The sequence below is a fragment of the Charadrius vociferus genome, unplaced genomic scaffold (genome assembly GCF_000708025.1).
Source record: "Charadrius vociferus isolate BGI_N301 unplaced genomic scaffold, ASM70802v2 scaffold308, whole genome shotgun sequence".
NCBI classification, from domain to species: domain Eukaryota; kingdom Metazoa; phylum Chordata; class Aves; order Charadriiformes; family Charadriidae; genus Charadrius; species Charadrius vociferus.
Window position 1 is genome coordinate 347,980 of NW_009649929.1, and position 25,903 is coordinate 373,882.

The following is a 25,903-nucleotide window of genomic DNA, read 5'->3' on the forward strand; positions in this document are numbered from 1 at the left end:
GAAGCTGCAGAAACCATTTTAGGAAGAAGACGATTTTTCTTTCATCATAACATGAATTTCTCTGTCAGAGCCTATAGGTCAACGATTCATCTGTAAATTATGGCTTTGAAAATATTTTCAGTTTTCAGGGAAGCAGTGTGGACCAGTCAATAACGTATCGTGCTGACAGTCATACCATAGCTTTCTTCTTGATTCTGATCTATCACCATTTGAACCACTTACCTCATACCAGTTCTGTAAAAAGATGCGTATTAGTTTTCCCTCTGTTAAATGGGAATTATTAAAACATTTCCAAATTTTAAAGTAACTTTTAAAAGCTATGGAAGGGTCTAGATAAATGTCAAACTATAACAAGCTTCTGTAATCATAATTTCACTGTAATTTTTCTAGTTTTGTATTTATTAAGACTTCTTCTGAAAACATTTTTTTTTATATTCTACCCATTAAAAAGCGTAACAGCACAGAACTGAGGTCTAATTTGGGACTGGCACGATGTACAACAGCAAAACCTGATTTTCCACATCACATTAATGTACAGTAGTAATACACTATTAATGTAGTCCAGGTAGAGCTGAAAATAAATTATTCAACAAAGACTTATGCTGGGGAATGAAGCAATCTTCTTGGTCATCTCCATTAACTCTAATCAAGACTAGACAAGAGATGACCTAACCAGTTTACTTGCAGAAAAAATAATAATAATAAAAAAAATAAGTTTCAACAGTCTGCAATAACAAATTCAAACTGAAATGGTGCAGAACAGTTTGGCATCTTCACAGTTCCTGCTCCCCAGTCCTAGGGATGAGCCTCCCCACAAGCAAAGACCTTTCAATGGTTTGATTCCCCAGTCTGATGCCTTCTCGCAGAGCAGAGCTTCTGAGCAGTGCCGTGCCGGACCGGCAGAGGGGCAAAGCAGCTCTTTGATCCAATGGCAGGTTATGGCAACACGGAGCCTAGAGGCTTGAGGAGCACCAAATGGTGAAGACAAGCAAAAGCAGGAATTATGAGCACTCCCAGAAGATACAAACGATGCTCTGCTTGGCAAAATTCAGGTGTTTAAACCAGCTGCCTGAAGTACATGAAATCACAGGGTGGGGAATCCAACCAAAACACCAGGTTAGGAATAAAGGCTGCGCTTCTTGAGGTGGTACAAAGGATCTGGCGGCTCAACTCAACAGACATTTATTGGTATCAGACACCAAGTGCTTACAATGTCTTCTCAAACTCCACCTTAAACAACCAACAGCAAGTTTTAAACTCTTTCCATACCAAGTCATACACAAAACGGGTTTCATCCCAAACAAAATGTCCTTTCATAAGGAACCACATAACACTGCGCTTTGATTTTCTTCTGAAATTGTCTCATAAACATAGTATCAACTTTACCAATGCAGATAATCTGATGCTAATATGTTCCTTAAGGCCTTTTCAGTCATATCTCATTGCCGTTATGTTTAGAAATTAACTGCACTTTTCCCCCCAAAAATACTTTAAAAATGTAAAAGATTTTATAACAACTATATAATTGTTCAGTGCACATGCTTTTCTCTCTGTAGTGCAGTAAGAGCAGAACTTTCTGCACCAGGGCCACCAGTTCCTCATACAGGCGCCCCACCACCAGGCAAGCAGGGATGCCACCCATGGACATGGCAAAGCACTCCCTGGCTCAAGGCTGGAGAGGAAAAGTAAGGTGACAAAGTACATCCCGGTGGTTTGCTGCCTCTTTAATATAACTCACTGGAGGTTTTTTTTTAGCAAACGGTCATGACGCAAAGCGCAGAGAGGAATCACTGTACGCCTCATCACCCATGGGAGTCCAGGGCATACTGCAAAACAGCTCTACACGTCTCTTCTGCTGGAACCAAGATATAAATCTCTAGTGAGCAAAACGCTTAAATATTCACCGAGGAAAGGAGTAAATACAGTAGTCTCGTGTCTGAGATGCCTTCCCAGGAGACTGTCCACCTGGGTCCAAGACATGTTTCATTACGCAAAATAAAATAGCTCAATAGCAGAGTGCAAGAGTGTGCCCAGGCCAGAATAACCTGTCTCCCAGGTCAGAAGGAGTTCACGCAGAAATGGGACTTGAACTGGGTCTCCCATATTCTGGGTAGGTGCTTTAACCACTAAGCTGTAGGACAAAAGAGGGCATGGTCTCCCACTTCTTTGTGTTATCTACCTTTTGTTTCTTTGAGGTTTTGGGGGGAAAATCCCCAACTTTCAATGTGGTTTATCTGAGCAAAGACAGGATTCTTTTTTTTTTTTCCATATTCATTGCACCAGATAAACTAAAATACCACCTTGGAATTAGGGACAAAGAAAAAGGGAGCCAACATCAAAAATCACTAGTAAGTTCTGAAAATTGCGGGCCAGAAAATCAAAGCTTGGAAGCGGTGACAGAACTACTCTGGATTCAAGTCACTGCTCAACTTGATGTAAAATTCTGTGCATTCCAAAATTATAAGTTGCAAAAACTGCCTCAGCTTCTTAAGAACAATAAAAATATCCCACTGAAATCAAGTTGCCGCTGCTTTTATTCATCATGTAACACCTTGCTCCTCCTATACCTTGCTATATTTTTGGATCAGAGGTTTAAAATTTAATATGTCACAGTACAGTAGGTGTCTGTTCCCTTATACAGCTCTAATACGCCAGACTGAAAATGATGTAATTTCAGGCACCATGAACAATTTCACATGTCATTTTAAATATAACTTGTTACTGAATTAGGTGCCAGTTTTTCTCATTGGATCAATTAGCAACGGGGACGGAAAACTCATTCTCCAACTGGTAAATTGCAGAGAAGAATCCAGAAGCAAGTTATACGTAATAAGCATTTCTTAGACCCCATAATGGCAGTAGAGGGAGTAATTGCAGGATATCCCTCTGCCTGCAAGCCGTCCTTTTTCCTGCCAAGGCGATAGGCATTCATTACATGCGAGGGGCTTTTCAGAAGAGAAGGTGCCTTCAAACCCCTATTTTAACGCTGTCACTGAGAAAAAAAATAAAAATGTTTTGTTAGGGAATGCCAATACAAAACAGAATACATCTGTTTTGATCTGAAAATTTCCATGGCAATCATTTCCAACATGAGTAGACCCTACCAGCCATAAAATACCCGTCTGCTCGATGTTATACGGCTCACTCCCGGGCACAGAAAGTAAAACCCTTGCTTTTTTATATACCAGAAAGATCCTCCCAGCTGCTAAACTTTTCAAAACAATTTCTAAATGATCATTTTCTCCTTTAATAAAAGGGTCAAAATGAAACGTTCGATGAAATAAAAACACAGATGTGGCCAACATCTGGTTCAACCTCTTAAAAGCTTATTTAAAAGCAATGGCATCACGTGGCAGGGCTCTTAGACATCGCAGATTTCTTCTGTTAAGAAAAACAACCACTTTACTGCAGGGCACAGGCAAAAAATAATCTGGGCATTCAAAACAACGAAACTCCCCCAAATCCAGTTCTTAAATGAAAGTACCACCGGGAAGCACGTAGAGCGAGGCAGCAAGGAGCATCCTACTCCATCCTCTAACATCTCTGTGGCAAGCAGGGGACGACGGGCACTTCTAGAGCTTTCCATCAACGTCCCAAATCAACTACATTCATGCCACTTAAAATCATCAGTCACCCAGCCAGCTCCCCCAACATTTAAAAATAAAAACCCCCAAAAGCCCTTTCTTTACAGCCTTTTAACGTCTTTGCCAACCGACCCTAGTAGACGCGAGGGCTACAATCAGACGCTGGGGATTAGGTTTGTAAACCTGTAGGATTATTTACTGTTCTTGTCATTACTAAATGCACACTAAACCCTCTCTTAACACACCGTCTCCCCCTCTCCCTACCTCTGTGCAGCTAGTTAAATGTATACATAGCACGCTATTATGGGGATTTATTACAGAAGAATCATTCCAGCCGATATATTTTAAACCCCACATTTTTAAAAACAGCCATGTGAAGAATGTGTTTTTCTGTTTCTATTACAGGAGGCAGCACTATTTATTGCTCTGCCCAGATAAGAGGATTTCCTTACAGACAGAAATGGAGGCTGAACACTTCCCAGGAAATCCTCCGGAGCAGATAGAATAGAAGGCACTTGGTGCTCCGGTCCCATGCAGCAAATACATCCTCCATCGCACCGTTTCGTAGCAGTCAAAGAGCCGAAAGTATTTAAACAAAGCACCCTTCCACCTATTCAGCACAACGCCAGACGCTAAGCACCCCCAGCATTTAAGAAATACTCTGGGGCTAGAGCACGACAAAATCTGAAAATAGTTGGGAGAGGCTTTTTCACGAACAAAAATCCTTAAGCAACAAACCAAACGACCCAAGCCGCGGGCATCAGAAATAGTGGGATTGATTGTTGCTCTCCAGGGAGGGATTAAAACCAGCGGGAGCAGCTGAAAGCCCCCGCAGACCGACAGAGGAACCCGACGGGGCAGAAACGCTTTTACAGCTCAATCTGACGAGCGGTGCCGGTGCCACTTTGGGAGCCGCGAGGAGCGCGGAGGGAAGGCGGTAGCTCGGCATCAAAAAAGGCACTGCACAACTGGCACCAGCATATAATTGATTAGCTGATCAGAAGGGACAAGAACCCATCTGGAGGGGAAGATAACCGATTTACTGAGGGGCATGAAGAGAACAGTCATTAAGCATGGGTAACCGGAAGGGGAGCGGCAGCGGCACAGGGCAGACAAAGTGCCGTTGCCATCAGGTAGGGAAGAGAAACGGATGCGAAAATGCTGCAGTAGCAGCTGTACGGCACGCAGGGCGGCTTGCGAGGATCGATGGTTGCGTTAACGACCCCCCCCCCGCGCGCGTCCAGGAGCGCGCAGATCCCGCAGGGCCATACGAGCTGGGTAACGCCGCTCGTACAGTTTTACGCCTGTGAGGCGAGGAGCCTCCGGAGTCGGCGGGGAGGTTATCTCGGCAGTTTTAAGCTGTTGCCAATCTCATCGCTCCGGATAAGGCATCTCTCTGTGCGATCCCAGCCGGCCCCACAGCACGCACCCCGTGGCGGCCAAGAGCCGGCGTTCCCCGCCCCGGTCACCTTCGGCAATGTCATCACGTGCCGTCACGACAAAAGTAAGCCGCAGAAAAACCAAAACATAAGGACAGAGCAAAATTAATTGCACTTACTGACAAAATAAGGTCACAAAAACGCATGACGTGTATCCTCATATTTAAGTGAAACTGGTTTTTATTTTATTGTACCTGAAGCCACCTTGGAGATTACAGCCTACTCCTTCGCAGGGCCAATTCGACACCAGGATTTAGGTCTGACAGTGTACGGAGCACACGAGGCCACGCATACAGCGTGAAGATAAATGAGGTCTGTCACTTTATTATTTCCTTCTGCCAAGGCAAGGTGAAGGGGTCCTCTCCAACCGAAGCCAAGTTTCCAGCCCGCTGGCTCCCTCGGAGAGAGCAGGCACACCGCGCCAGGCACAGAGAGGTCCTTTCTGCCCAGAGACGTCCATTCCTGCCAACAAGGGATGGCGGGAGGCATCGCCGGCCGGCGCCGGGCTGCCCGGCAGCACCGGGACACACAGCCCTGGCACGGCAAAGTGCCCACCGGCTGGCTTCTCACGCTCGGACTGTAAGAATTGCAGAGGCAAGGCCCAAAAGGGTGCAAATGAAGGGCAAAGAGGGAAGAGACATAAAGAAATTCCACGTGTCTGCTATATATCCTACCATTGCAGGCGTGAGAGAGCAGCTGTGCAAGGTAAGCCCGTACAGAAGCAGATGTACAAGCTCATTAGCTCTTTCCTCGCTCCCCTCTGTTGAAAATAGGACCTTCTCACGGAGCAAAGAGGAACGAGAGCCGGGATCAGCCCCGGCTGCTCTGCAGTCACTGCATCAGGCTCGTCCATGTCGCTGTGGGCAGAAGAAGGTTTTCCTACAAGATTCGGCCTCAACCCGACGCAGAGCTACCAACCTATCTATTAAGTGCCTGCATCTCTATTGCCTCACAGGGGGATGAGCGCTCCAGGTGCGACGTCTGTCCCGCAGCCGCTGACTGACGCCCACCGCCCTTCCCGCATCAGCCGCCATCGCACGGCAGCCGCGGAACAATCATCCCGTGGCAGGAACCCACGTTTCAGATCAGCCTGCTTAATGACATATGGGAATGAATTACGAGAAAAGCTTTTCCTACATCTTTTCAGTCATCTCTTACAGAACTTTTATTAGATACTGAACACATTTTTTAAAAATTACATTTCAATTTTGAAAAAAAAAAACCAAACACCCACAACCAAGCCACCAACCCCGCTGCTCTTCTGGCAGCACATCCACACTGAAACAAATGCTGCTGTTTCACCTCACCGTCCACAGAGGAGCTAACCAAACCACATCCACACATTTTATTTCCAGTTAAAGGTTATGCCACTAACCTGACAGATATGGAAACTTGTTAACTTGAACACTAATTCATCAGAAAAACAATTAATCACTCCATTCTTTACAGAAATTCTCCCTGCAATATCTATGTTTTTTGAAGCAGGTAGTACAAAAATAGTCCAGCAATAAACAATGCCTTTCTGGTTCTGAAGATTTTTTCTTTGAAAAGGTAAGCTCGTGCTTATTGAACTACATAGCAATATAAAAAGCCCTTAAGAAAAAATCCTTTCAACCTCCCAAAATAAATACAGCTGAAAGTTAAGCTTTTGAACTGAAGAACATCTTGACACTGTCCTCAAAACCAGCAGCAGATGTTCCCCTTCTGGAACAATGTTCGTATCCCCCCAACATCTTTTGAAAAGTGAAAAAGAGCACCCTTTATGCAACCTACTTGACGCAACCCGTCGTTCTTTTTTCAGCTCCCAGCCCTGCCACCATGACCAAGTGCTCAGAGGACAGCTGCTCTCAACAATATGGCAAAAGCTACTTCATGCTGATGAAACCAATAACCATCAATGACCAACATGACAAATACTCACCTGGAAGCAAACTGATTAGCTACCACCAATGACATTTTTCAGCTCTGAAGCCCACAAACGGTACAAGCCCCCATGCTCAACCACAAGTCTTCTCCAACTCGTGATTTCTGCCTCTAGCAAGGCCAAGCCTGATGACAGCCCTCCTGCCCAAGGTGCCACACACTCACACCTCAGCGCTGGTCCGCATATTCACCCCCTCCTGCTTGAGTCGTTATGAACTTAAAAGTTTTTAAAATGGAAAGTATAAGGACAGATTTCCCTTACTTATTGCTCTTTTCCATCTGACGACCAATTCCCTGCTGCATTTTCCTCCTTTGCCTTTTATGCTGTTCTTGGCATCTTTTCTCTCCTTTCCCTTCCCCCACCCTTCCCTTCTTTTTGGTGCCTTCTGGCCTGTATTTTCTGCATTTTCATTTTTTTTTTTAAATCTCTGTAGGGGTATCCAACAGTAACAGTTTAGATAAAGGGAGAGGCCAGGGAGAAGAACTGACCAGCGTCTCAATCAGTTCCCCTCTCCAAACCCTACAAGCGCAAAGCGCCGCCGTATCTCTCGCAGAGGGCGAGGGCCATACAACGCCCCGGGAGAGCCGACAGCAAAGGCAGCCGGGCTCAGATCCCCCTCCAGCTCCCTTTCCCCGGGCTGCCAGACCTCTGTGTAAAACAGCAAGAGCACTTTACACCCCGAGCCAGCCGTAAAGGGAACAGCTGGTTTAACGTTTTAAGTGCTGAAGCATCATTTCTGCGACTGCAGCTCGCCAGTTAAGGAGCCAGGTCTTGCTGTGGGCGCTAAACGCTCTGCTGGCCCTCCCTGCAAGCCCAGGATCCTTGCCTGGCCAGCACTCGGCCACCACAGCAGAAGGACGTACGTTTTACTGAGAAGTAAATCTACTCCTCTAACGTGCTGTTCCTCCCTGCACCAAATAAAATGAGACGGGGAGCTCTGCGCTACTGAGAACTTAAAAGTAAAACCTAGAATTTTGCTTGCATTATTTTTATCTACGTATTTTTTTAATCATGAATCAATTCCTATTCCACCAGGAAAAACTGTAAATGTATACAGCCAAATATACAGAGAGCATTTTTAAGCTACAAAGACACTGGAAGAATTTGAGGAGACTTGCAACACATTTTAAGGCTAATTTGACTGATTGGAACTCAAAAACAAAGCTACCTTATTGTCCCAGGACATCACTGAAAATTCAAGGTTGGGTCAGGCGATGGCCCAAAAACTGGAGAGAACTTCCTTTAGGAGAAGTACAAAGGGTTGAACTGTCATGACGAAGTGCAAACCAGAGCCCAGCCTAACGCCGGCACATCTCTTGCCACGTCAGAGTTACCACACTTACCCTCACACTCCCACCCCACTGCTCCCCACCACCGGGACAGGCATTCAGGCCACCGCTGGGCATCCAAAGGCCACAGACTCACATCCACGTTAACCTCTCCCATGAAAGAAGCAGTCTTCCTCTTGCTCCCAGCACTGTGGTCTGGACTAAAGAGCTGCTGCTGGTTAAAAGTAGCCTATCCAAACAACTCGCCCAGATCAGTGAGAAAGAGGAACGACTTGAACTTTCCACTTACAATTTTCTCCTTATGACCCTTACCGTCTATCAGCAAACGTAGGCTAATTTCCACCCCGTCCTTTGAGGTTCAGAGCTGGTCTATGGTAGATCTGGTGACAAGCTCAGCACCAGCCACCAGAAGCCACCCGGACTACAGAAATACTTCAGCAGGCAATTATTAGCATTAAGACAACACCACAATATAGTGTATGAAATTATATACCTGAGTCTTAATTTAGAAGGGGGAAAAAAAAAAATCAATTTGTATCAGGGCCATTTACTGCACTGTCCGGGTGGGCTGAATGTTGAGAAGCTGTTAACTGAAAGAAAATTATCAGGTAAGAAATTTCTCATTTTGTTACCCAGCTTCTTCCTTCCTTCCTTGCTAATAAGAAACAGCAAACAGGTAATTACAGAGATGGGGAGAGGGAAGAGAAGGTAAAAGTTTATTCTTATTCTTACTTATTATTACTATAGTAGACTAACAGCTAAGAGCAAAAGCTCCCCTGCAAAAAGCAAAAGCTTTGTAAATGAAGCAGTTAGGTGGGAACCTGGCCCAAAGGAGAAAGCCTCTGTGATAGATGGGGGCTGGATTCAGAGCAGCCACCAGGCAGTGTTTCACGCTGCCAGGACAATCAGGGGCACGGAGTAGAGAGGGATCACACACGTAAGATCCTGACTCTGGTTCAGTGACAGGGACCACCGGTTGGGGTTTACAAACCTGGAAGTAGGAGGCATGGGTTGGAATTCTTGAAAGGCAGCAGCTACAGAAATGCAGATCCATGTTAAGAGCATCAGTCCATTATGCAACAGATGACCACAGCCAGCACAGATCACGCTTTTAAATAAAAATCACGGAGGTTGCACCATGTCATGTTAGATGAAGTGCCACCTTTTTGTCTCTGACCATGCCTAAAGGCTGAGAAACAGACAGGTGGTAAAGTACTTCTATATCTTGCTCTGGACCAAAACAGAGCTCACATGTGAGCCCTGCTTCAGGGATCAGGGCATTTTTGCATCTGTTTGGGCAGCTATATGAAGCATGTAAGGATCTCTGCAAAGTACAGGCATTGCTTGGGAGGCTCCAGGTGACAGCGGAGCATGGCAAGCTCACCTGGTCATCTGGCCAAACTGCAGCACAATCCTGCTGAGATCGCACATACATTGCACCAAACTCCTCGAGAGGACATGCATTTGTTCCTCCTCCTCTCCCCAGACATTTTAGGGACTGCAGCAAACATTTTCTCAGATGCTTAGTAGACAGTGCTGAAGGATTTTAACATTTTGCCTCCAGCAGCTCTGAGGCCCCAATGCCTTGGCATTTGGATAGACTGAACCGTAAGCACAGCATAATTAGCATGTGTACTCCATATGCTTGAGATCCATCATTACAGCACTGGAATGCCCTCCGACACCACAACTTTCCAAAAGAAGAAAGTTGTGGAGAAGTTCCTGGAGAATAATTTGTCTTATTCTCCAGGAACAGTGGAAAAAGGCACTTCCGTGCACAGGAGGTTTCGGTAGAGCTGGAGAAATAACCTTTTCCCGACAAAGCCCAGCAGCGTGATTCACCTATAAATAATGGAGCCAGTTTCAAAGCCGGCCTTTCAAGCTAATGGCTATCAGAAAGGCCAGCCATATGCTTGTACAACCTGTCATTCTGATTAATCTCAACATCCGACTGTTGTATATAAAGTTTATATAGTAACAGGACTAGTATTGCTGATTTTACAGTTTCTCACCAATCTGCCATTCTCTGGGGTACAGGCACACAAAAGACCCCGTTTAAATGTTGATTAGATGCAGAGCGAAGTGAAGAATTTGGAAAGATTTTAGTAAGCCTTGAAAACCAGGTAGACTGGTAACACATTTCAAAGAGAGGACTGGAAAAGATAAGGTCCCACATCCGCATGTAATGAATTCTTTATTTAAATATATTAGGCCTCTACTTACCACAGTATTGCAGAGGCAAGAAAGTCACAAGTCATGGCTCAGTCTCACATACACTGAAAGAATTCATGGCTCTTTCTGCCATGCACCCATTTTATTTTACAGCATATGGCATAGTATCAAAGCTTTTCTTCTTTAATTAACTGGATAACGATGCTTTCCCATGAGGCTTAGTCTAAGTTCACCATAACATACTGTATTATGGCACCAATTCACAGAAACATGACTACGTGTCCGCAGCGCATTTGGAGAGAGGGATGTGCATTTCATGTACCAATTCATTTAAACACATTCAGCATTAAATGCAATACTGATTTCTTTGAAATAAGTAAATTTTATTTTGAACTAGCTAAACCAAAGTTATGTCCTGAAAATAAGCTTTGCATAACTTTTTACTATTTCATTACAAAATGAAACCCAACCCACCAGATCATCATTTCAAATTCAGACCAACTATCCTTTCCTATGGAATAGATGTTTATTTATATTTTATTTCTTTATTTCTTCTTTAGAAAGACTAAGATGGATTGTCTTTTATGTTAGTTTTAACTAGGTAAACTCTTTCCACACCAGACTTAAGCATCATTAACTGTGCAGTGAAATAAGCCCCGGATAATGGGCTGACAGAAGGGATGGATGAGGGAAGAGCTAGCAAGATGCACAGACAAAAGCCCTGTCTTCTGAAAGAGTGAGATTTTGAATCTTACTAGCAAGATAAAGCAGAGAATACGAAAGTCCAGACAAAACACTCCCATGCGATTCTCTTCATGCCATCAAAATCAGCATAAAAATCTCTAAGTGCTAACATAAAGCCAAGCAAAGGAACATTACTGTCAGCAACTGCCAACTGAAACGAATGTTCTGGGTTGAAAGCGTTTGCTGACGTAGCTACAAGTTGCCACAAAGACTTCAGGGATGTGGCAGCAAACTGGTCTGCGGAATAGCTCCTCGCCTCTTGCCAAGACGAACCACGCGTGTGGACCTCACCCCTGCCATCGTCCCCAGAAAACAAGAGGATCAAGCTGGAGCTATGCCACTCCAAGGCTATTTGGGAGCAGAACCAAATGCACCCCTCACTCTAAATCGGGCTTAACAGGCCCAAAATAAGGGCAAATCACTATTTCTGGCAGTGACAGCAGAGAAGCTGTGACTTTTGGCCTTTGCCCGGCACAGGTTTGCAAGTCGATGGAAACACCTTATAGCTAGGACACCTCTGAGAGGCAGCCAGCGCGGCTGTGCCAAGGCATCCGTACCCACCGGCATCACCGCGGGGAAAGCCAACGAAGGAGTAACAGAAGGCCATGCTGGGTGACGGCAGAGGCAGGGATCCTGACGTCTGCATCCATGGAAGTTTAATTCTCAAGGTGTTTCTCAGCTGCTACCGAGACAATTTCATCACTGCGGTGACACTGCAGTCAATCAGCTCAACTGACCGAAATGACTGCACATCCACCGGCCATAAAAACTTACAGATTACGTTATTCCACATTTTGCCCTAAAGAAGAGGACAGATTTGAACAATACAAAGTCATCTAAATCACACCCTTAATTATAATGGCACTTAAAAAAGAGAAAGGAAACAAGAACAATTTCAGGCTTTCGTGTTATTTTTAGACACTACAATTTTCTCCATATTGTAGTAAAATTAGAAGTAGAATTCTCTGGATGCAGCAAGAAGAATGAGGAAGCTTGCCAAATTTTGCAGAATCAACAATTAATACAGTAGCAATTAATTCAGAAGAGTAACTACATGACATTGTAGGGTTCCCTGTCTGTTCTGTCCCAGCAATTGTTTAAAAAAATTGTTAAGAAAAGAAATAAAATAAAAAATGTTCTTTGATTATTTTTTTCTAAATTACCAGCATTGCAAACTCATGCTGGTATTTGAAAGTCATTCTGGGCTCTCCCTACTTATACATCCTTATTATCATAAACATTCCTCACTTGGAAATTACTTTTCATGACGCTTACGCCAAAAAGAAAATAGCTGTATTGCATCTGCAGAACCAAAAGTAGTAAAGCATAATAAACATTCATCTTTGTCAGTGGCTCTGTAAACCAATCTGTTCGGCACATAGGTGCCATTTTTACACAGTTGCTTTATTACTACATAATTATTGATGGATCAGCCAAGTGCTCTCTCAAGGAAAGACTTCTTAAAAACAAGCTTGTTAAAAGTTTAAGTGTAAACCTTAGGATAAAAACCAGCAGCTAGATTTCATCTGATGTAAACTTTTAAAGAGGAAAAAAAAAAACACAACTGGAGGGACAATTTCAAAAAATGCTACGTTTGAAGCAGGCTTGAAATTGAAGCAGACAAGAAACTTTTATGTGATAGAAAGAACTGGGGACATCTGTACCAAGAATAAATTGTAAGTAGCAGGAGGAATTATCAATCTAGTGATGTGCCAGCTCTCTGCATTTCAATTGCTTCACAGGCCATACCATAAAAATTGTTTGCAATGAAAGCAGTATGAAGAATTCCTACATTTTATTGCTCCCAGTGATATTCTACCCAGTTTGTGTGTGTATACCGATTGTAGCCTTTCAAGTACAACACCGTTTCGTATTAGTACCTGTTTAAATTAGTTGCCCACAAACATCGTTCCATGTTCAAAATGTCTCACTATTAAATTTTCTGTTTCAGTCAAAGTACTTCAAGAGTTTTTATCAAGCTTTCAGAGGCAAGAAAGTTTCATGCGAGCTTTCTGAAAATCGAGATAAAGCAATAAACTTTAAATTTAAAAGAAGGCTTTTTTTTTTCAGGAGAGAATTCAGCCTACCTTTTTTGAATTCCCTCCCCACCTTGTTAAGCCAAACGTCTTCATTGCTTGTAGATTTCTAAGTATTGCATTTCTGGAGCTGAACTTCAAGCATCAACCTTATTCCCTCTACAAAGACCCTACACATAAAATGAACTCAGGCAACAGCGTATCTGAAATTGCCCATTCCCCTTCACTGATGGATTGTAAAACCTCTCCAGCCCTGGTATCTCAAGTGCAAGCACGAATGCCACTCTCAGCCTCCAAAATACACGTTCTTTGCTGCTGCAAAGACACGGTCCAAAGTGCTCCTCCAACCCCAGCTGAACTGGGGGAGCTGGTTTCCACTCCCAGCAACTCAGCCTGGTGCTCCTGCCCTCCGCGGTGGGTACCACCTCCCTCCCGACCACTGCTATACCGGCTGAGGCATCGCTCCCTAACACGTGTCTGTCAAAATGACCTTGTCATTAAAAACAGCTGCACGAGCCTGTGTCATTTCTGACAGACCCAGGTGAAGGAGGCAACTACATGTGCACCAACACCAGCAGATTGGGAGGGATGAGCGGGTAAGGCAAGACAAGTCTTAACCTCAACCAACATCACCCACAGCATCACATCCCAACACACCTGCTCCACACTGAAACTGGAGGCCAAATTCAAAGAGTGCAGTATGAACCAGGGATTTTGTCTTTGCTCCTGGGGAAGAACTTAGCACAGGAGCTTCATGTTAGTTCTGCGGCAGCTACAGACCTGTGAGACACAGTGGCAGCATGGAAAGCAGTACTCCCACTAAGCGCAAAAACTCTGGCTTGAAGTGCAAAGAGAGACTTTATGGAAAAGGAACTTCTCACTGAAGTATGTTTTATTTAATGAAAACCACTGCCAGAATACAATACCACCACCGGTGACACAATTTCACGTTGATATGGATGTTGCTGCACTTCAATACATGACTTCTACGGCAATGTGGATTTGCATTTTTTACCTTTAGCAGGAAATTAGTAAGGGCCATTAAGCATAACTTCCAGAATTAGTCATTCGCCTTGTTTCTATAGAAGTGTTAACGATTTGGTCACAGAGCAGTGTTTTACTTCCTTCCCATGTGTGAGCCCACAGTGGCTTCCCCACTGCCACTAAATCAAACACAGCATTTAGGTAGTGAATTTGCTGAAAAATGGTATCCCTTCCACCCACGGTGCAGCTGTTTACTTCTGGCTTCTGCGTTTATACCTATCTCAAGAGCCTTGTTTCTTGCTCCGAATTTCTTTCCTGGTACTACTTAACACCATTATTTACTCTCTCTCGTTTCATATTCATTTCCTTATTTCTGTTACACAGTTGTAAATGTCCAGGCCCTTCGTCACAGAAAACAACTTCTACAATCTTAGGTGTACACATACATTTCATTATGAAAGCTAAGCCTTTAAACTGCTGACTTTAAAAGCAAAAGAAAGGATTTTCTGCTTCCCTTCCGCAAAACTTGGCTGCAAAAATCCCTGGAGTCAACTCTTTGCAATTCCCCCCTAATTTGCAACTACCCGTCCCCATGCAGGCTGCCAGCATCTCCTCTTCCAGCTTCAGACATTCTTGACCCAACACAGTCCACACAATCCTAGATAAAAGGTCACAATTTTTGTTATTAATAACCAACCCAAAGCTGGTCCTACCTGCCAGTTTCTACGGCTTTGCATTACTGTAATTAATGAACACTGAAAACTCTAAACGCAATTTTTTCAGCCCTACTGAATGCATTCTGGTGAGTGCATATGAAAAATAAAATTAAATTGAAAAGCTGAAGAGTACAGTAGCCTCATGTTGACAGGTCACTCTAATTCCAGGTCGTAGCAGACTCTATATTTGGCTGCTTTGATTATAATTGCTCACAGGACAAAAAATAAGTAGCAATTATCTCATTGTCACACAAGAAAAAAGATGTAATAAATGAACCAGTACTAAAGTAACATCGAAAGACAAATTATTTCAAAAGCAATCAGGAGCAGTAAAATTCAGTTTCCAAAATTGTTTTTAATTGCCAACAGCGTCAACATTAATATTATTCCTCTATCGGATAATACATCCATTTTAGTTATTAAAGCATTTAGCAAACCAAAAATGTCAAACTACAATTACACAAGGCTAAACTCATGACTGTTTTCATCAACAGTCTGTAGTGCCATGGCTGAAATCCCTAATTACAAGGGTCATCTACACAAGCCGCAGTCCAACCCCTGCATACACATGTTTATCTTGACTACTACGACCGTCCCACGGATTTCAGACCAACAAACAAAACAGATGAAGTGTGTAGGGGTGTGATGAAGTTAATCCTTAAGAGGATATAGGAATTAATTTTTCAAACTAAATTCAAAGCTGCCGAACAAAAGCAAAACAACAAACTGCTACACAAAAATATTAAAACCTTGCAGAAAAGGCACTCCACTGGAAGGGTTTACTTCGGTGGATTTTCAGTTTGCAGGTATTGCCTTTACCAGCTGAACCTGTACCACAAGAAAATAAAGAACTAAATGGAGGATTATTTTAGGTTTTTCAGAAGATGCAAGACAAACGCGAAGTGGTTAGGATCACACAGCACTGCACATGGATTTATTACCCATCATATTAAACCCAAAGTATCTAAGCCTTGCAAATCTCTCTGTGCTGTATTTCCTTCTTCCAAGGGCATGTTTTGTGGCTCCTTGACCTAAGTTAATAAGTCTTTATTCTTAATAACAACTGAGACCATGAAGCTTCCCTGAACTGAACCCAGGCCTCCACTCCTGACATTTCAGACACTGTGATTAATTGCTCAAATAACATCCTCCTGAGCGGGTAGCTTTCCATGCAAATTTAACATCCCCTCCATAGCCTCCATGCATTTCACTTTCCACAACTCTCTAATGAACAATTTCAGTTTTCAGTGAGTTTTTTGGTGAAAGACTTTTCTTCCTTTTTGGCAGAAAGGCAGGGCAGGAATGTCCGTTTCTTCTGCAAACTGGCCACCTAACCAAATAACTGTGAGCATTAATAGCCTCAAATTCTGGCAGGTGCAGAAAAGGAAGTATCATATAATTCTTATACTAGCAGGGAGTTATTCAGGTTTTTTAGCCAGGTTTCCTGTGTGGCTGTAGGTATCTGCGTCATCAACCCCCAACACCACCTCCCCAAGTCTTGTTTTAATCCAGAGCCTGTTTCAACCAAGATTTAGGAGTGGGGCAGTGATCCCTGAGATGGTTACGTTTCCACAGGTTCCTTGAGAATCAGCCCCCAGAGAGACAGGATCAATTATAAATGCCACTGGAAGTATCTCCCACGTTGAGAATCAGCATCTTTTCAGTCTACAGGGAGCGCAGACAGAAGAAAACCTTGAAAAGAAGCCCCAAAAGAAGGAAAATCTTACACTGGCACCCACAAATGCTGAGACATCTAAATCAACCATGAAACACAACCCTCCCTTAGTATTTGGGGAACAACTGTTACCGTAATTCTGCTATTTAGATACAGGAAAAGGACCATTTCTAAAGCCCCACCTGAGCTTCTCCTCTTCTCCCTGCTTGCCCAGCTCTGTGCTCCTGCACATTTCCACCTCCTTAAGCCTAAATTTAGGTAGAGCAGATGACAGCAGACCAGGACTTGCCCTCAACGCAAGGGAAAACAATGCATAAAAACCAGCTTGGGCTGATTGCTTCTCCTTGCTCCATTAAAAAGCAGTATCGATGCAGCAACAAACACATGTCAAATATCAACACGCAGAATGACGCACCAGAGCTCCCGTTCGGCACGTTCACCCTCTTCTCCCAGCTACACATCTCCCAACAGGAGACACGGCCCTGCTGCCACCTCCTCTTCCTCCAACAAGCCTGTGGCCAGCCGCCAGCTGAAGCAGCAAGAGACAAGAAAGAAGCTTTTTTGCTTTTTTTCCCCTCAGGCAAAGCAGAATGAGGCCTTAAGGGCTGGTTGGCCTCTCGTCACAGAGCAACGTAAGGCTTTTAGGCTACTCAAATCGAAAATAAAGCTGATTTTCTGCCACACTTTTATTGTAAGAATTCAAGACAGAAAGGACACGTTGCCCACTGCCCAGTGGGCAGTCGGGATGAGGCAGGAGTCAGGCAAAAAAAAACCCAAGCCTGGAGAAGCTTCTAAAGATTTTAAAATATTTCCCATTCCAGACCAGAATTTCATGAAACAAAAAATAAGAAAGAAAAGAGGAGAGAAGAAGAAAAGAGAGAAGAGGAGGAGAGAGAGGAGAGAAAGGACAGGCGCAGAGAGACTTCCCCCCTGCCCCCGCAACAGTCGGGACAACAGGCCAGGCAGGCTGGTCAGCCAGGGGCTAAGGGCACTCATTCACATGGGATGTGGCCAAGTAAGGTTTAGGAGATGGGTCTGCTCCGTTCAGCTCAGGAATGCAAAACCCACTCTCCAGTACCTTCTCCCAGTCACAGCATCCATTACTCTGGGGCAGTTCTTCTTGATCAAGTCTTCTAAAAAACGACACGCGTTTTCCTGTAAGGAGTGTCTGTATTGATAAACCAACACTTTGGAAAATTCCTAAAACATCCACAAATGTTCTAAAAATGTATTCACATGATTCAGCTTATGCTTTCACTCCAATTTATCTCCCTGATGGCTCTAACAAACTGCAGGTTTCTCTCCAAAACTCCTCTCGAGATTTGTCTGGAAATCTTTCAGCCAAACTATGATTAGTTTTCATCCCTTAACCTTCCTAGTTACTCACGGTATGAATATGGAATGAATTTATAGCATTCCTATCCTTTAATGAAATGCAAAGATCGTGCATGAAAAAATGTCTACACAGATTTTGGAGTAACACATGCACACACAAAACTGGTGTGTGAGTAACATACACAGTCAAGTAAGAAAATCACATCATCTGTAATTCATACCCAAGACTTCAGGTATCAAAAAACTGCATTCAAAGCAGCTGGTGGTCTCCTATTACCATGCTGGCTGCAGCAAGCTCTTCACATCTCATTAACAGCATAATGAAGGCTCAATCAGCGATACAGTCTATCAAGACTGCCAAACGTAGGCATATAGAGGCTAGATTAGAAAGATTAGCTTGTACCAAGGTGTTTATTGCTTAGATCTCAAAATTGGGAAAGAGCTAGTCCTGCCACAGAAAATATTTTCCAACGAGCAAACGGCACGTGGAGACAAAGACCAAACCCTCGAAGTGTTCTGTAGGCATCGCACAAGGAAGGTGGCACCGAGCAGGTGACTCCCACTGCTCATTTCCACAGGTGGGGCTTAAAACCACCAAAGCAACTGCAGCGCTGAAGCCACAGCCAGAAGAAGAGCGATCAGGAAGGGGACACGCATGCTTACACTGATGACCAAGTATATTTTGCATATGTAACACAATTAGCGCTAAACTCAGCAGCTTTGTTTCTCATGTATGCGGTAATTATGAGTTAATAGGGCTTCATAATGTTCTCTCTAATTACTGATTATATCTTTTTGTATACTTTTATATGCGCATATACATTTATATATTTTCAAACAGTTGGCACTGATGTACTCAGTCAACATCTGAGGACGTCAGGAGGATGCTAGCAGAAGAAACCAGCACACAGAGGAGGTGAACACCCATCCAGGGATGAAGCAGCAATGGCAAGAGCAGTGAGCCTGTCCCCTGGCACACAGCAATCTGGGATGGGGCTCCTGGATGGGGCGAACAACCCTCCTTGGCACCCACGCTGCCAACAGCCGTTCTCCAGCCGTCTGCAGCCTGTGGGCCCTTAAGCATCCTTCCACAGCAGCTCAGACCCTGCTAGAAATGCCACGTTTCTGCAAATTTCCCTGCCCGCAGTGCTGCTGGTGCTGGGTGTCTGCTGCTGCCAAAAAAAAAAAACCCAGGAGGATCATGACACATGCATTTTTCCTCGCTGGGTTAGGGAGCCCAGTCTGCTCATGGAGGGATCCAGCAACCTCCAGGGCCAGGACAAAGCGTGAAGTGGGAACTGGCGGCTGGTACGGTGAGGGGGATGAAATCTGGATGAAAAGGAGTAAGACCCTGGAGGATGAGCCCATCCCTGTCTCGTATAACTTCATCTTTAGCCACTTTCCACATCCTCCTTGAGTAAGAAGTTGAAAAGCGCCGCTACACAGGGACGGCAACTATTCGATCAATGAACGCTGTCTGCATGGGGTCTTTAACACCCACAGAAATCAATGGCAACATCTTTCGACCTCAGCCCATGTCAGATTATGCCTGCAGCAGTAATGGAGGCATAAACACAAGGAGTGATAAATGAGCAAACTATTAATTATGAAGAAGCACAAAACCCTTCTCGTGTATTCTCTGTGAAATGGGCGGTGAGCGCAGTTAGCCGGGTGCCTAACCAAGCACAAGATGGTACATGCACGGTGATTTCTCACTGCAACAGCCGCTTACTTTCATGAGGACGTGCAGGAGCGTGTTACCACCCACTTCACCTACATTATTTGAAACTACTGCCCTAAATGACTGCATGTGAATTTTGACTCAAAACAAAAACTAAATCAGGTCTCAAACACTACCTATATTATGAAGGGGAAGTTATATAAAGTCAGTCAGTAACTTACACCCTGTATTCTACCTTTATGTCTGTTATTATCAGACCTTCCTCACTTTTAGCCCTGGCTAGAATTAAGTTTATGACTTTTGATTTACGTGCAAAACGAAGAGATGAACTGGCAGTGTACAGCCTGGCAGCGTGACATGGCAAGGACAGGGTGATGGGTGGCAAATGTCAGAAGGACAGGAACACCAAGAAAGACGATAAATTATTTGAAGTGGTATAAAAGGGACGTAAAAACAAACTGCACAGGGAAATTTTACACCAAAGAACATATTTCTTGAGAACGCAGTCCATGGTGTACGACTGTGGCAGTCTCCTAAAGGGAACGGTGCCCTGGTTTTGAGATTCTGCAGAATCAGAGAGCAGCAGGAGTGCAGAGAGGATGCTGGGATGCTGCATGGCCAGGAGAAGGGACAGACTGATGTACCCAATCTCCATCTCGGAAACTGAGATCTCACTATAAAGCACTTTTATCATGAAGACTAAGAAAGAAGCAGTTTGCAAAGGCTCAAACAGTTTTCAGCTTAAATGTTTCTGCAAATTAATACACTTTGTAGGAAAAAAACAGTCAAATGTAGTGTTTATTCTAAGCACTTTACTACCTCAGACTCATTAACCCAGTACCTTACATGCTCTCTTTGTAATGCAAATTTGCTAAAACACTGTGCTTTCCATAAAACATTCATACAGACAAGCTCACACTGCTCAAATACCAATTGTAAGTGGAGCAAAAGTACACCAAATTTTTCTTAAGACTTGGGCTCTGCACCTAAGTCTTATCTGCATAAGCACTTTGTGAGAAACCTTCTGCTGTTGCTGTAGCCACTGTAGCACAAAGGTGGAAGATTTCCCTAAGCAGCTGATGTAGGCAATTATAAACTGAATTACTACATGCACAAGCCAAATGCAAAGACTTTGTAGAAGGTACCTACAGCAGAGGTTTTTTTGAGGAAGAGAGATTGTTATAGAAAGGAGAGGAGATACGCTGCATTTAAGGAGGCCAAACTCTGCACATACTGCACCAGCTTGCTGAGCTCCTACTTAATAGCCACCTGCCCAACCACGCAGTGTATCACCATGAGGGAATCCTCACCACGTAGCACCAGGAACGCCATTTCCAACCTCTGCACTGACTGGATGTAATACACCCATCCGACAACACGTGGAGCACAGCAGGAGATACAAAAGCATCCCGACTAAGGTCTCCAGCCCAACCTGACCCAGATGGTCCACACAGTGGCAGATGACTTGGAGTTGGAGAAGGCTGAGGGGAGGGAAAGGCTCCTGATTTATGACTTGCACAGCTGTGGAGAAGGACCAAAATGTCATCTTAAGGGTGACAATGTCATGATGACTCTCTCCCTTCTCCAGTGGACTTAGGTGTTGGAACATGAAATACCACAGCAAACCTATGGCCAGCTGAGATTCACAATATAAATTACACTAAACTAAATTCAAATATACAGGATAAATGTAGGAAATTTTATGATCTTTTCCTCCCCCCTCCACAGGTACCAACTACTTTTGTTTCAAGATGATCGACAATTGTGCCATTTCAAACTCTGAGCAACAGCTCTCATCCTTCATTTAGTTTTGAAAACTGCCGCTTCTTTTTCAGACTTGAAGAAGAGCCTGGAAACCTGGAAACTGTCTAATTTTTACAACTATATCCGTTGGCCTGACAAAAGAAGATGCTACCTCCACGTACAAATCTTTCACAGATTTCCCAGAACTCTGAGGCAGAACTCGACACATCGTTGCCTGAGGTGACAGAACCATCTGCACCGGGTTCTATCGGGGTTCAGAGCAGAGACGCACAGGTGACTAACGGGAGGCATCTTAACAAGAGGTTTTCTTTATTCTGCGTAATAACATGCCAACTGCAAGCCAGGTGTACCTCCCAGACCATCTGCCAGACCTGGTTCCCGACCATCCAAAACACATCAAGGCTCCGTTACAACTCCTGAATTCCAATGACTTCCGAAAGGAAACTAGGTCCTCAGGGGGATGATGCCCACGCACACCATGATGCCCCCACACCACGCAGGCATTGCGTGGCAAGGGCTCGGAGACTGGGAATGGCACCCCAGCAAAACTACCTCACACTGCAGGCATAACCAAAGTGAATCTGACTTAACAAGAAACTTTTAAATGATGAAAATAAATTAGCAGAGTCACTGCAGGGGGGGGAGGGGGCGGAGGCGGGTTTTGGAGCAGGATCTACAATCAAAATAAAACCAAAACAGTACTTTGGCATATGAGCTTCACAACATGTTAAGAAAATATGTACTTGTTACTTGTTCAAACAACCGCAATGATTTCTCAGATGCATTAAAAGAGAATGAACATACTGAAACCTCTTTGGTTTTGAAATTCAGTTCATTTGGCACGTCCTCAACTTCTGAAAGAAAACAAAGAGCAAATGCAGACAAGCCTTAGCACGAGCAGCCATGCACTTTCCTGCCCACCTGCCTGAAGCCTGATTCAGAGCAACATACCTGGCTATACCAGCTTGGTTTCATCTTTAAACTCAGTCCTCAGCCTGTCCATTAAAACAGTCAATAGCAATGCCAGCTGAGAAACGTCCATCACCGGGAACTCATTTTTACAGGTCATTGGCTAGCCAGACAACAACAGCTTCTAGCCATTTCTGACCTCTCTTCGACATGAACCGTGGATTTACAGGAGAAAGACAAGCCATGAGCCATCCATTTTCTTAATCGTAATTAAAACAAAATCAAAACCACTCAACTGTTTCTATATGATTTCATTTGTACAAAATACAAACGTGCAATCACCCTGCTATGTTTCTGGGATACGAACACTAACATAATAAGAATCTGAATGCACTCAGTTCATCTATTCAGGCAGAAAGTACCTTCTGATAAGTAGGTGCTGTTAAACAGAAATTAGCATCAGAACAGTTTGGATAAAAAAATGTTCTGCTGCATCGACCCCCAAGTAAGCTGACAAAACAGATTCGGACAGGTGTGTCTTACGATGGAAAAATTAACTGCAATAAAGAAAAGAATAAAATGCCCTTTAGATATGTTCAGCTCTCTGAGTCATTAAGATGCAAAAGGAATTTTTTAAAATGCCATCTCCATAAAGCTCAAGCACACATAAGAAAAAGCAAACAAACCTGCCTGGACAGCTGGCCGTTTGCAGTACTGTCTGCCTTAATGGCTCCGGCAAAGTTGGTTTCCTTAGTTGACCAGTCCTGCTCCCACTGTACTACACAGAGCTGTATGTTACAGATAGATCTGGGGGGGTTAAGAAAAATGGAGCAAAACCACCAAAACACACACCAAAGAAAAAAGCATACAACCAGTTATTTCCTCTTACAAACATATTAAATATTTGCCATTTGCAAAGATTCTGAATCAGAGAGACTGACTGCATCATGTTTGACTCCAGTAAAATGTCTCCTGAGAAAGTCTGCCTTGATCTAAAATTCTCATACTGGGGTTTTAATTTCCAGTCATATTTACAGGAATCCGCTTCCTCCAGTTTCCTAATTGAGAACTGCATGGCTTGAAATATGCCCATCAGCTATCATATGACTGCAAATCTACTTGACTAAGAGACACACATTCTCAGGCTTCAGAAAGTAATTAGGCACTCCAGATTTTCCTGCAGCTTCCTGAGGATCAGATGCCGACGACCAACATCAACCAAGACCACTGGTCCCATCCAGCCTCACAGCTCCTGTACCTCGATGTTACAGTGCTTCATGGAACTGCTACCACAGTAACCATCAAGATACGTGGAAATTACACAACAAACCCACAACTGGCTGCATGTGTCCAGTTTCCACTCTGAGCTGAAGTCATCTCCTACTCACCAGGCTCTCGGTCCTTAGTGGATATGCACTCTTTTATGGACTCCGTTATGCCAAGACTTGCTGCAGTGGGGAGCGGGCCGAGCAGGGATTCCAGTGCAGGTGGTCTTACAAGAGCTTCGTTTCCGTTTTTGCATTCCCCATCTTCATTTTTTTTTAGGCTGTCCTTGTCATGAAGTTCATTATAAAAGTCCTTGTTTAAGTGATTAGCAGCTGCTTCTAGTTCCTCATCTTCTGCCTCCTCCTCTCCAAGCAGGCTAGAGGTATTATCTTCTATAGAATCTGTACGGGGAAAAAAAATACCAACAGATCCTTGCATACCATCTGTTAAAGAAACTAAAAAAATAAGAGAGGCCCTCACTTAAAGAATAGAAATTTTTAGAGAAAATCTGTAGAAGAAATACACAGTATTGTAGTACAATGTATGAATACATGGAGTTTTCAGATGCTCTTCAAATTTATTACCTTGGCTATTAAAATGTATTTTTGGGAATATAGTCATCATTTAAAATAGAAATATTGTGTTATCAAATTGTGGCAAGTAAAAGGGCTTTGTGAGAGAAGCCGGCTACTTACTGGTATAATTACAAATGAAAAATAGCCTGTTCAACCCGCACAAAGCCCTTCCATATCGCTTACTCAGCTGAGGGATTTGGTGACAGAAGGTTCTAGATACTGGTCCACTACATTTTCAGTGATGAAAAGGAACATTCTCAGGTGCCAGTGCCAAGCTTATGCTGCACCAGGAAAGTAAAACAACTGAAAACATTAATGAAGTGCCATTTTAATGAACAATGTAGTTGCTTTGAAGACTGATATTTGAACCAACTAATTGGCAGAGAGAACCTCAATGCAATAGAGATCTTGTATTACGCAAGCATATATATGATCACATTTATCACAGTAAAGTTCATACACTTAGGACTGCCTGCAGGATCTGAACCCATTATTATTTAAGTAGTCACAAGACTTGACAGACTTACCATCTTTAGTGAAATTTGCAAATACGCCTTTTGCTTTTGGTCTACTGTTTTCTAATTCAATCTCTATTTCATCTTGATAGCTCGATATTTCGCCTGTGGTGATGAAATAAAAATAAACCTCAGCATTCATTGATGTAATTTTGGACAAATGACTGATATGTTACACAAAACACAACTTATACCTTCAAAATCCTCCAGCTTTTTTGATAACGCCTTCTCAAGCTGAAATGAAAATAAACAAAATGATCGTGAAATTACTAAAAACCCCCAACTTTGTACTGTTTATGATGTGTCTATAGAGACACAGAATCATAGGGTATTTTAAAAGCAATCAGCAGGTTTTGAATCCCAACTCAAATTACTTTATGGTGTCAGACAGGTAAGACAGACAAGTTTCAAAATACTGACCAATTTAAAATTTTACCTCACCCATGTCTATACTTCAAAAGTAACCTTCACTCTAGCAAGCTGCAAATAAAAGGCCCCATTCTTCGGCAGTCAGACTCTATGACTGTGCCTCTAGATGTGAGCAAGTGCAAGGACAGAGCTGAAATTGGGCTGCCCGAGCCAGATATAGCACACAGGCGATGGCAGAGTGAAGTACTGACCTACAGCACCCGGCAGGCTCTTGAGAACATCCCAATCACACCTACAGACCTTCAAATGATAGCACATTTAGAACAGTAGAAACAACCCCCCTGAAAAATTAATAATGTGAGATTTGGCTATGAGGGTAGTAAAACCTTCTCCTCAGGTGCCAGCTTTAGTTTGTGCTTTGTAAAGAAATTAAGCCACATGAGAACTAATCTCTGCGGACGCAGGTGCTGTACCACACACACAAAAAAAACAACCCAGCAGTCTCATTAAAGTAATTGGGTTATTGTTTTCATAGGCGTTTAAAAAAAGTTATATGTAATGGTACTTCTCCTGACCACGCGTATCACCTTAAAAAAAGTGCACGGTTTCTAATCCAATTACAAAGCTTACACCTTTGCAACCCGGCCCCTTGCTAACCAGGGTGGAAGAGTGCATCCAGCACATAAAAAAGAAGCGCAGACATTAGGACAGCTACTCGAGACCTCCGTGCCACAAGCTCAGCTTAAACTTGTCACATGAGAGCCTGCAGTTTTGTAAGGACAAAAAGATTTGATGCTTCGGTAAAAGGTCAGGGCACAAGAAGGGAAACACACATGCAGCGGGAAAGCAAGCATAAAGGAGGTAACAGTGCTTAGCGTAACCGCATCAGCTTGCAAATGGGGGAGCATCCAGGCAGAGTGTGCTGA

General features: G+C 43.5%; 1 protein-coding gene across 1 annotated transcript in view; it reads right to left on the minus strand.

Annotated features, from left to right (window-relative positions):
- Positions 1 to 25,903, minus strand: part of BRF1 (BRF1, RNA polymerase III transcription initiation factor 90 kDa subunit) — a 159,667-nt gene that overhangs the window by 45,484 nt on the left and 88,280 nt on the right. The window contains exons 9-11 of the mRNA XM_009891190.1: positions 24,803 to 24,842; positions 24,621 to 24,713; positions 23,641 to 23,919 (exon numbers count right to left, since the gene is read on the minus strand). Coding sequence (XP_009889492.1) covers positions 23,641 to 23,919; positions 24,621 to 24,713; positions 24,803 to 24,842 — 412 coding nt within the window. The remainder of the gene's footprint in view (positions 1 to 23,640; positions 23,920 to 24,620; positions 24,714 to 24,802; positions 24,843 to 25,903) is intronic.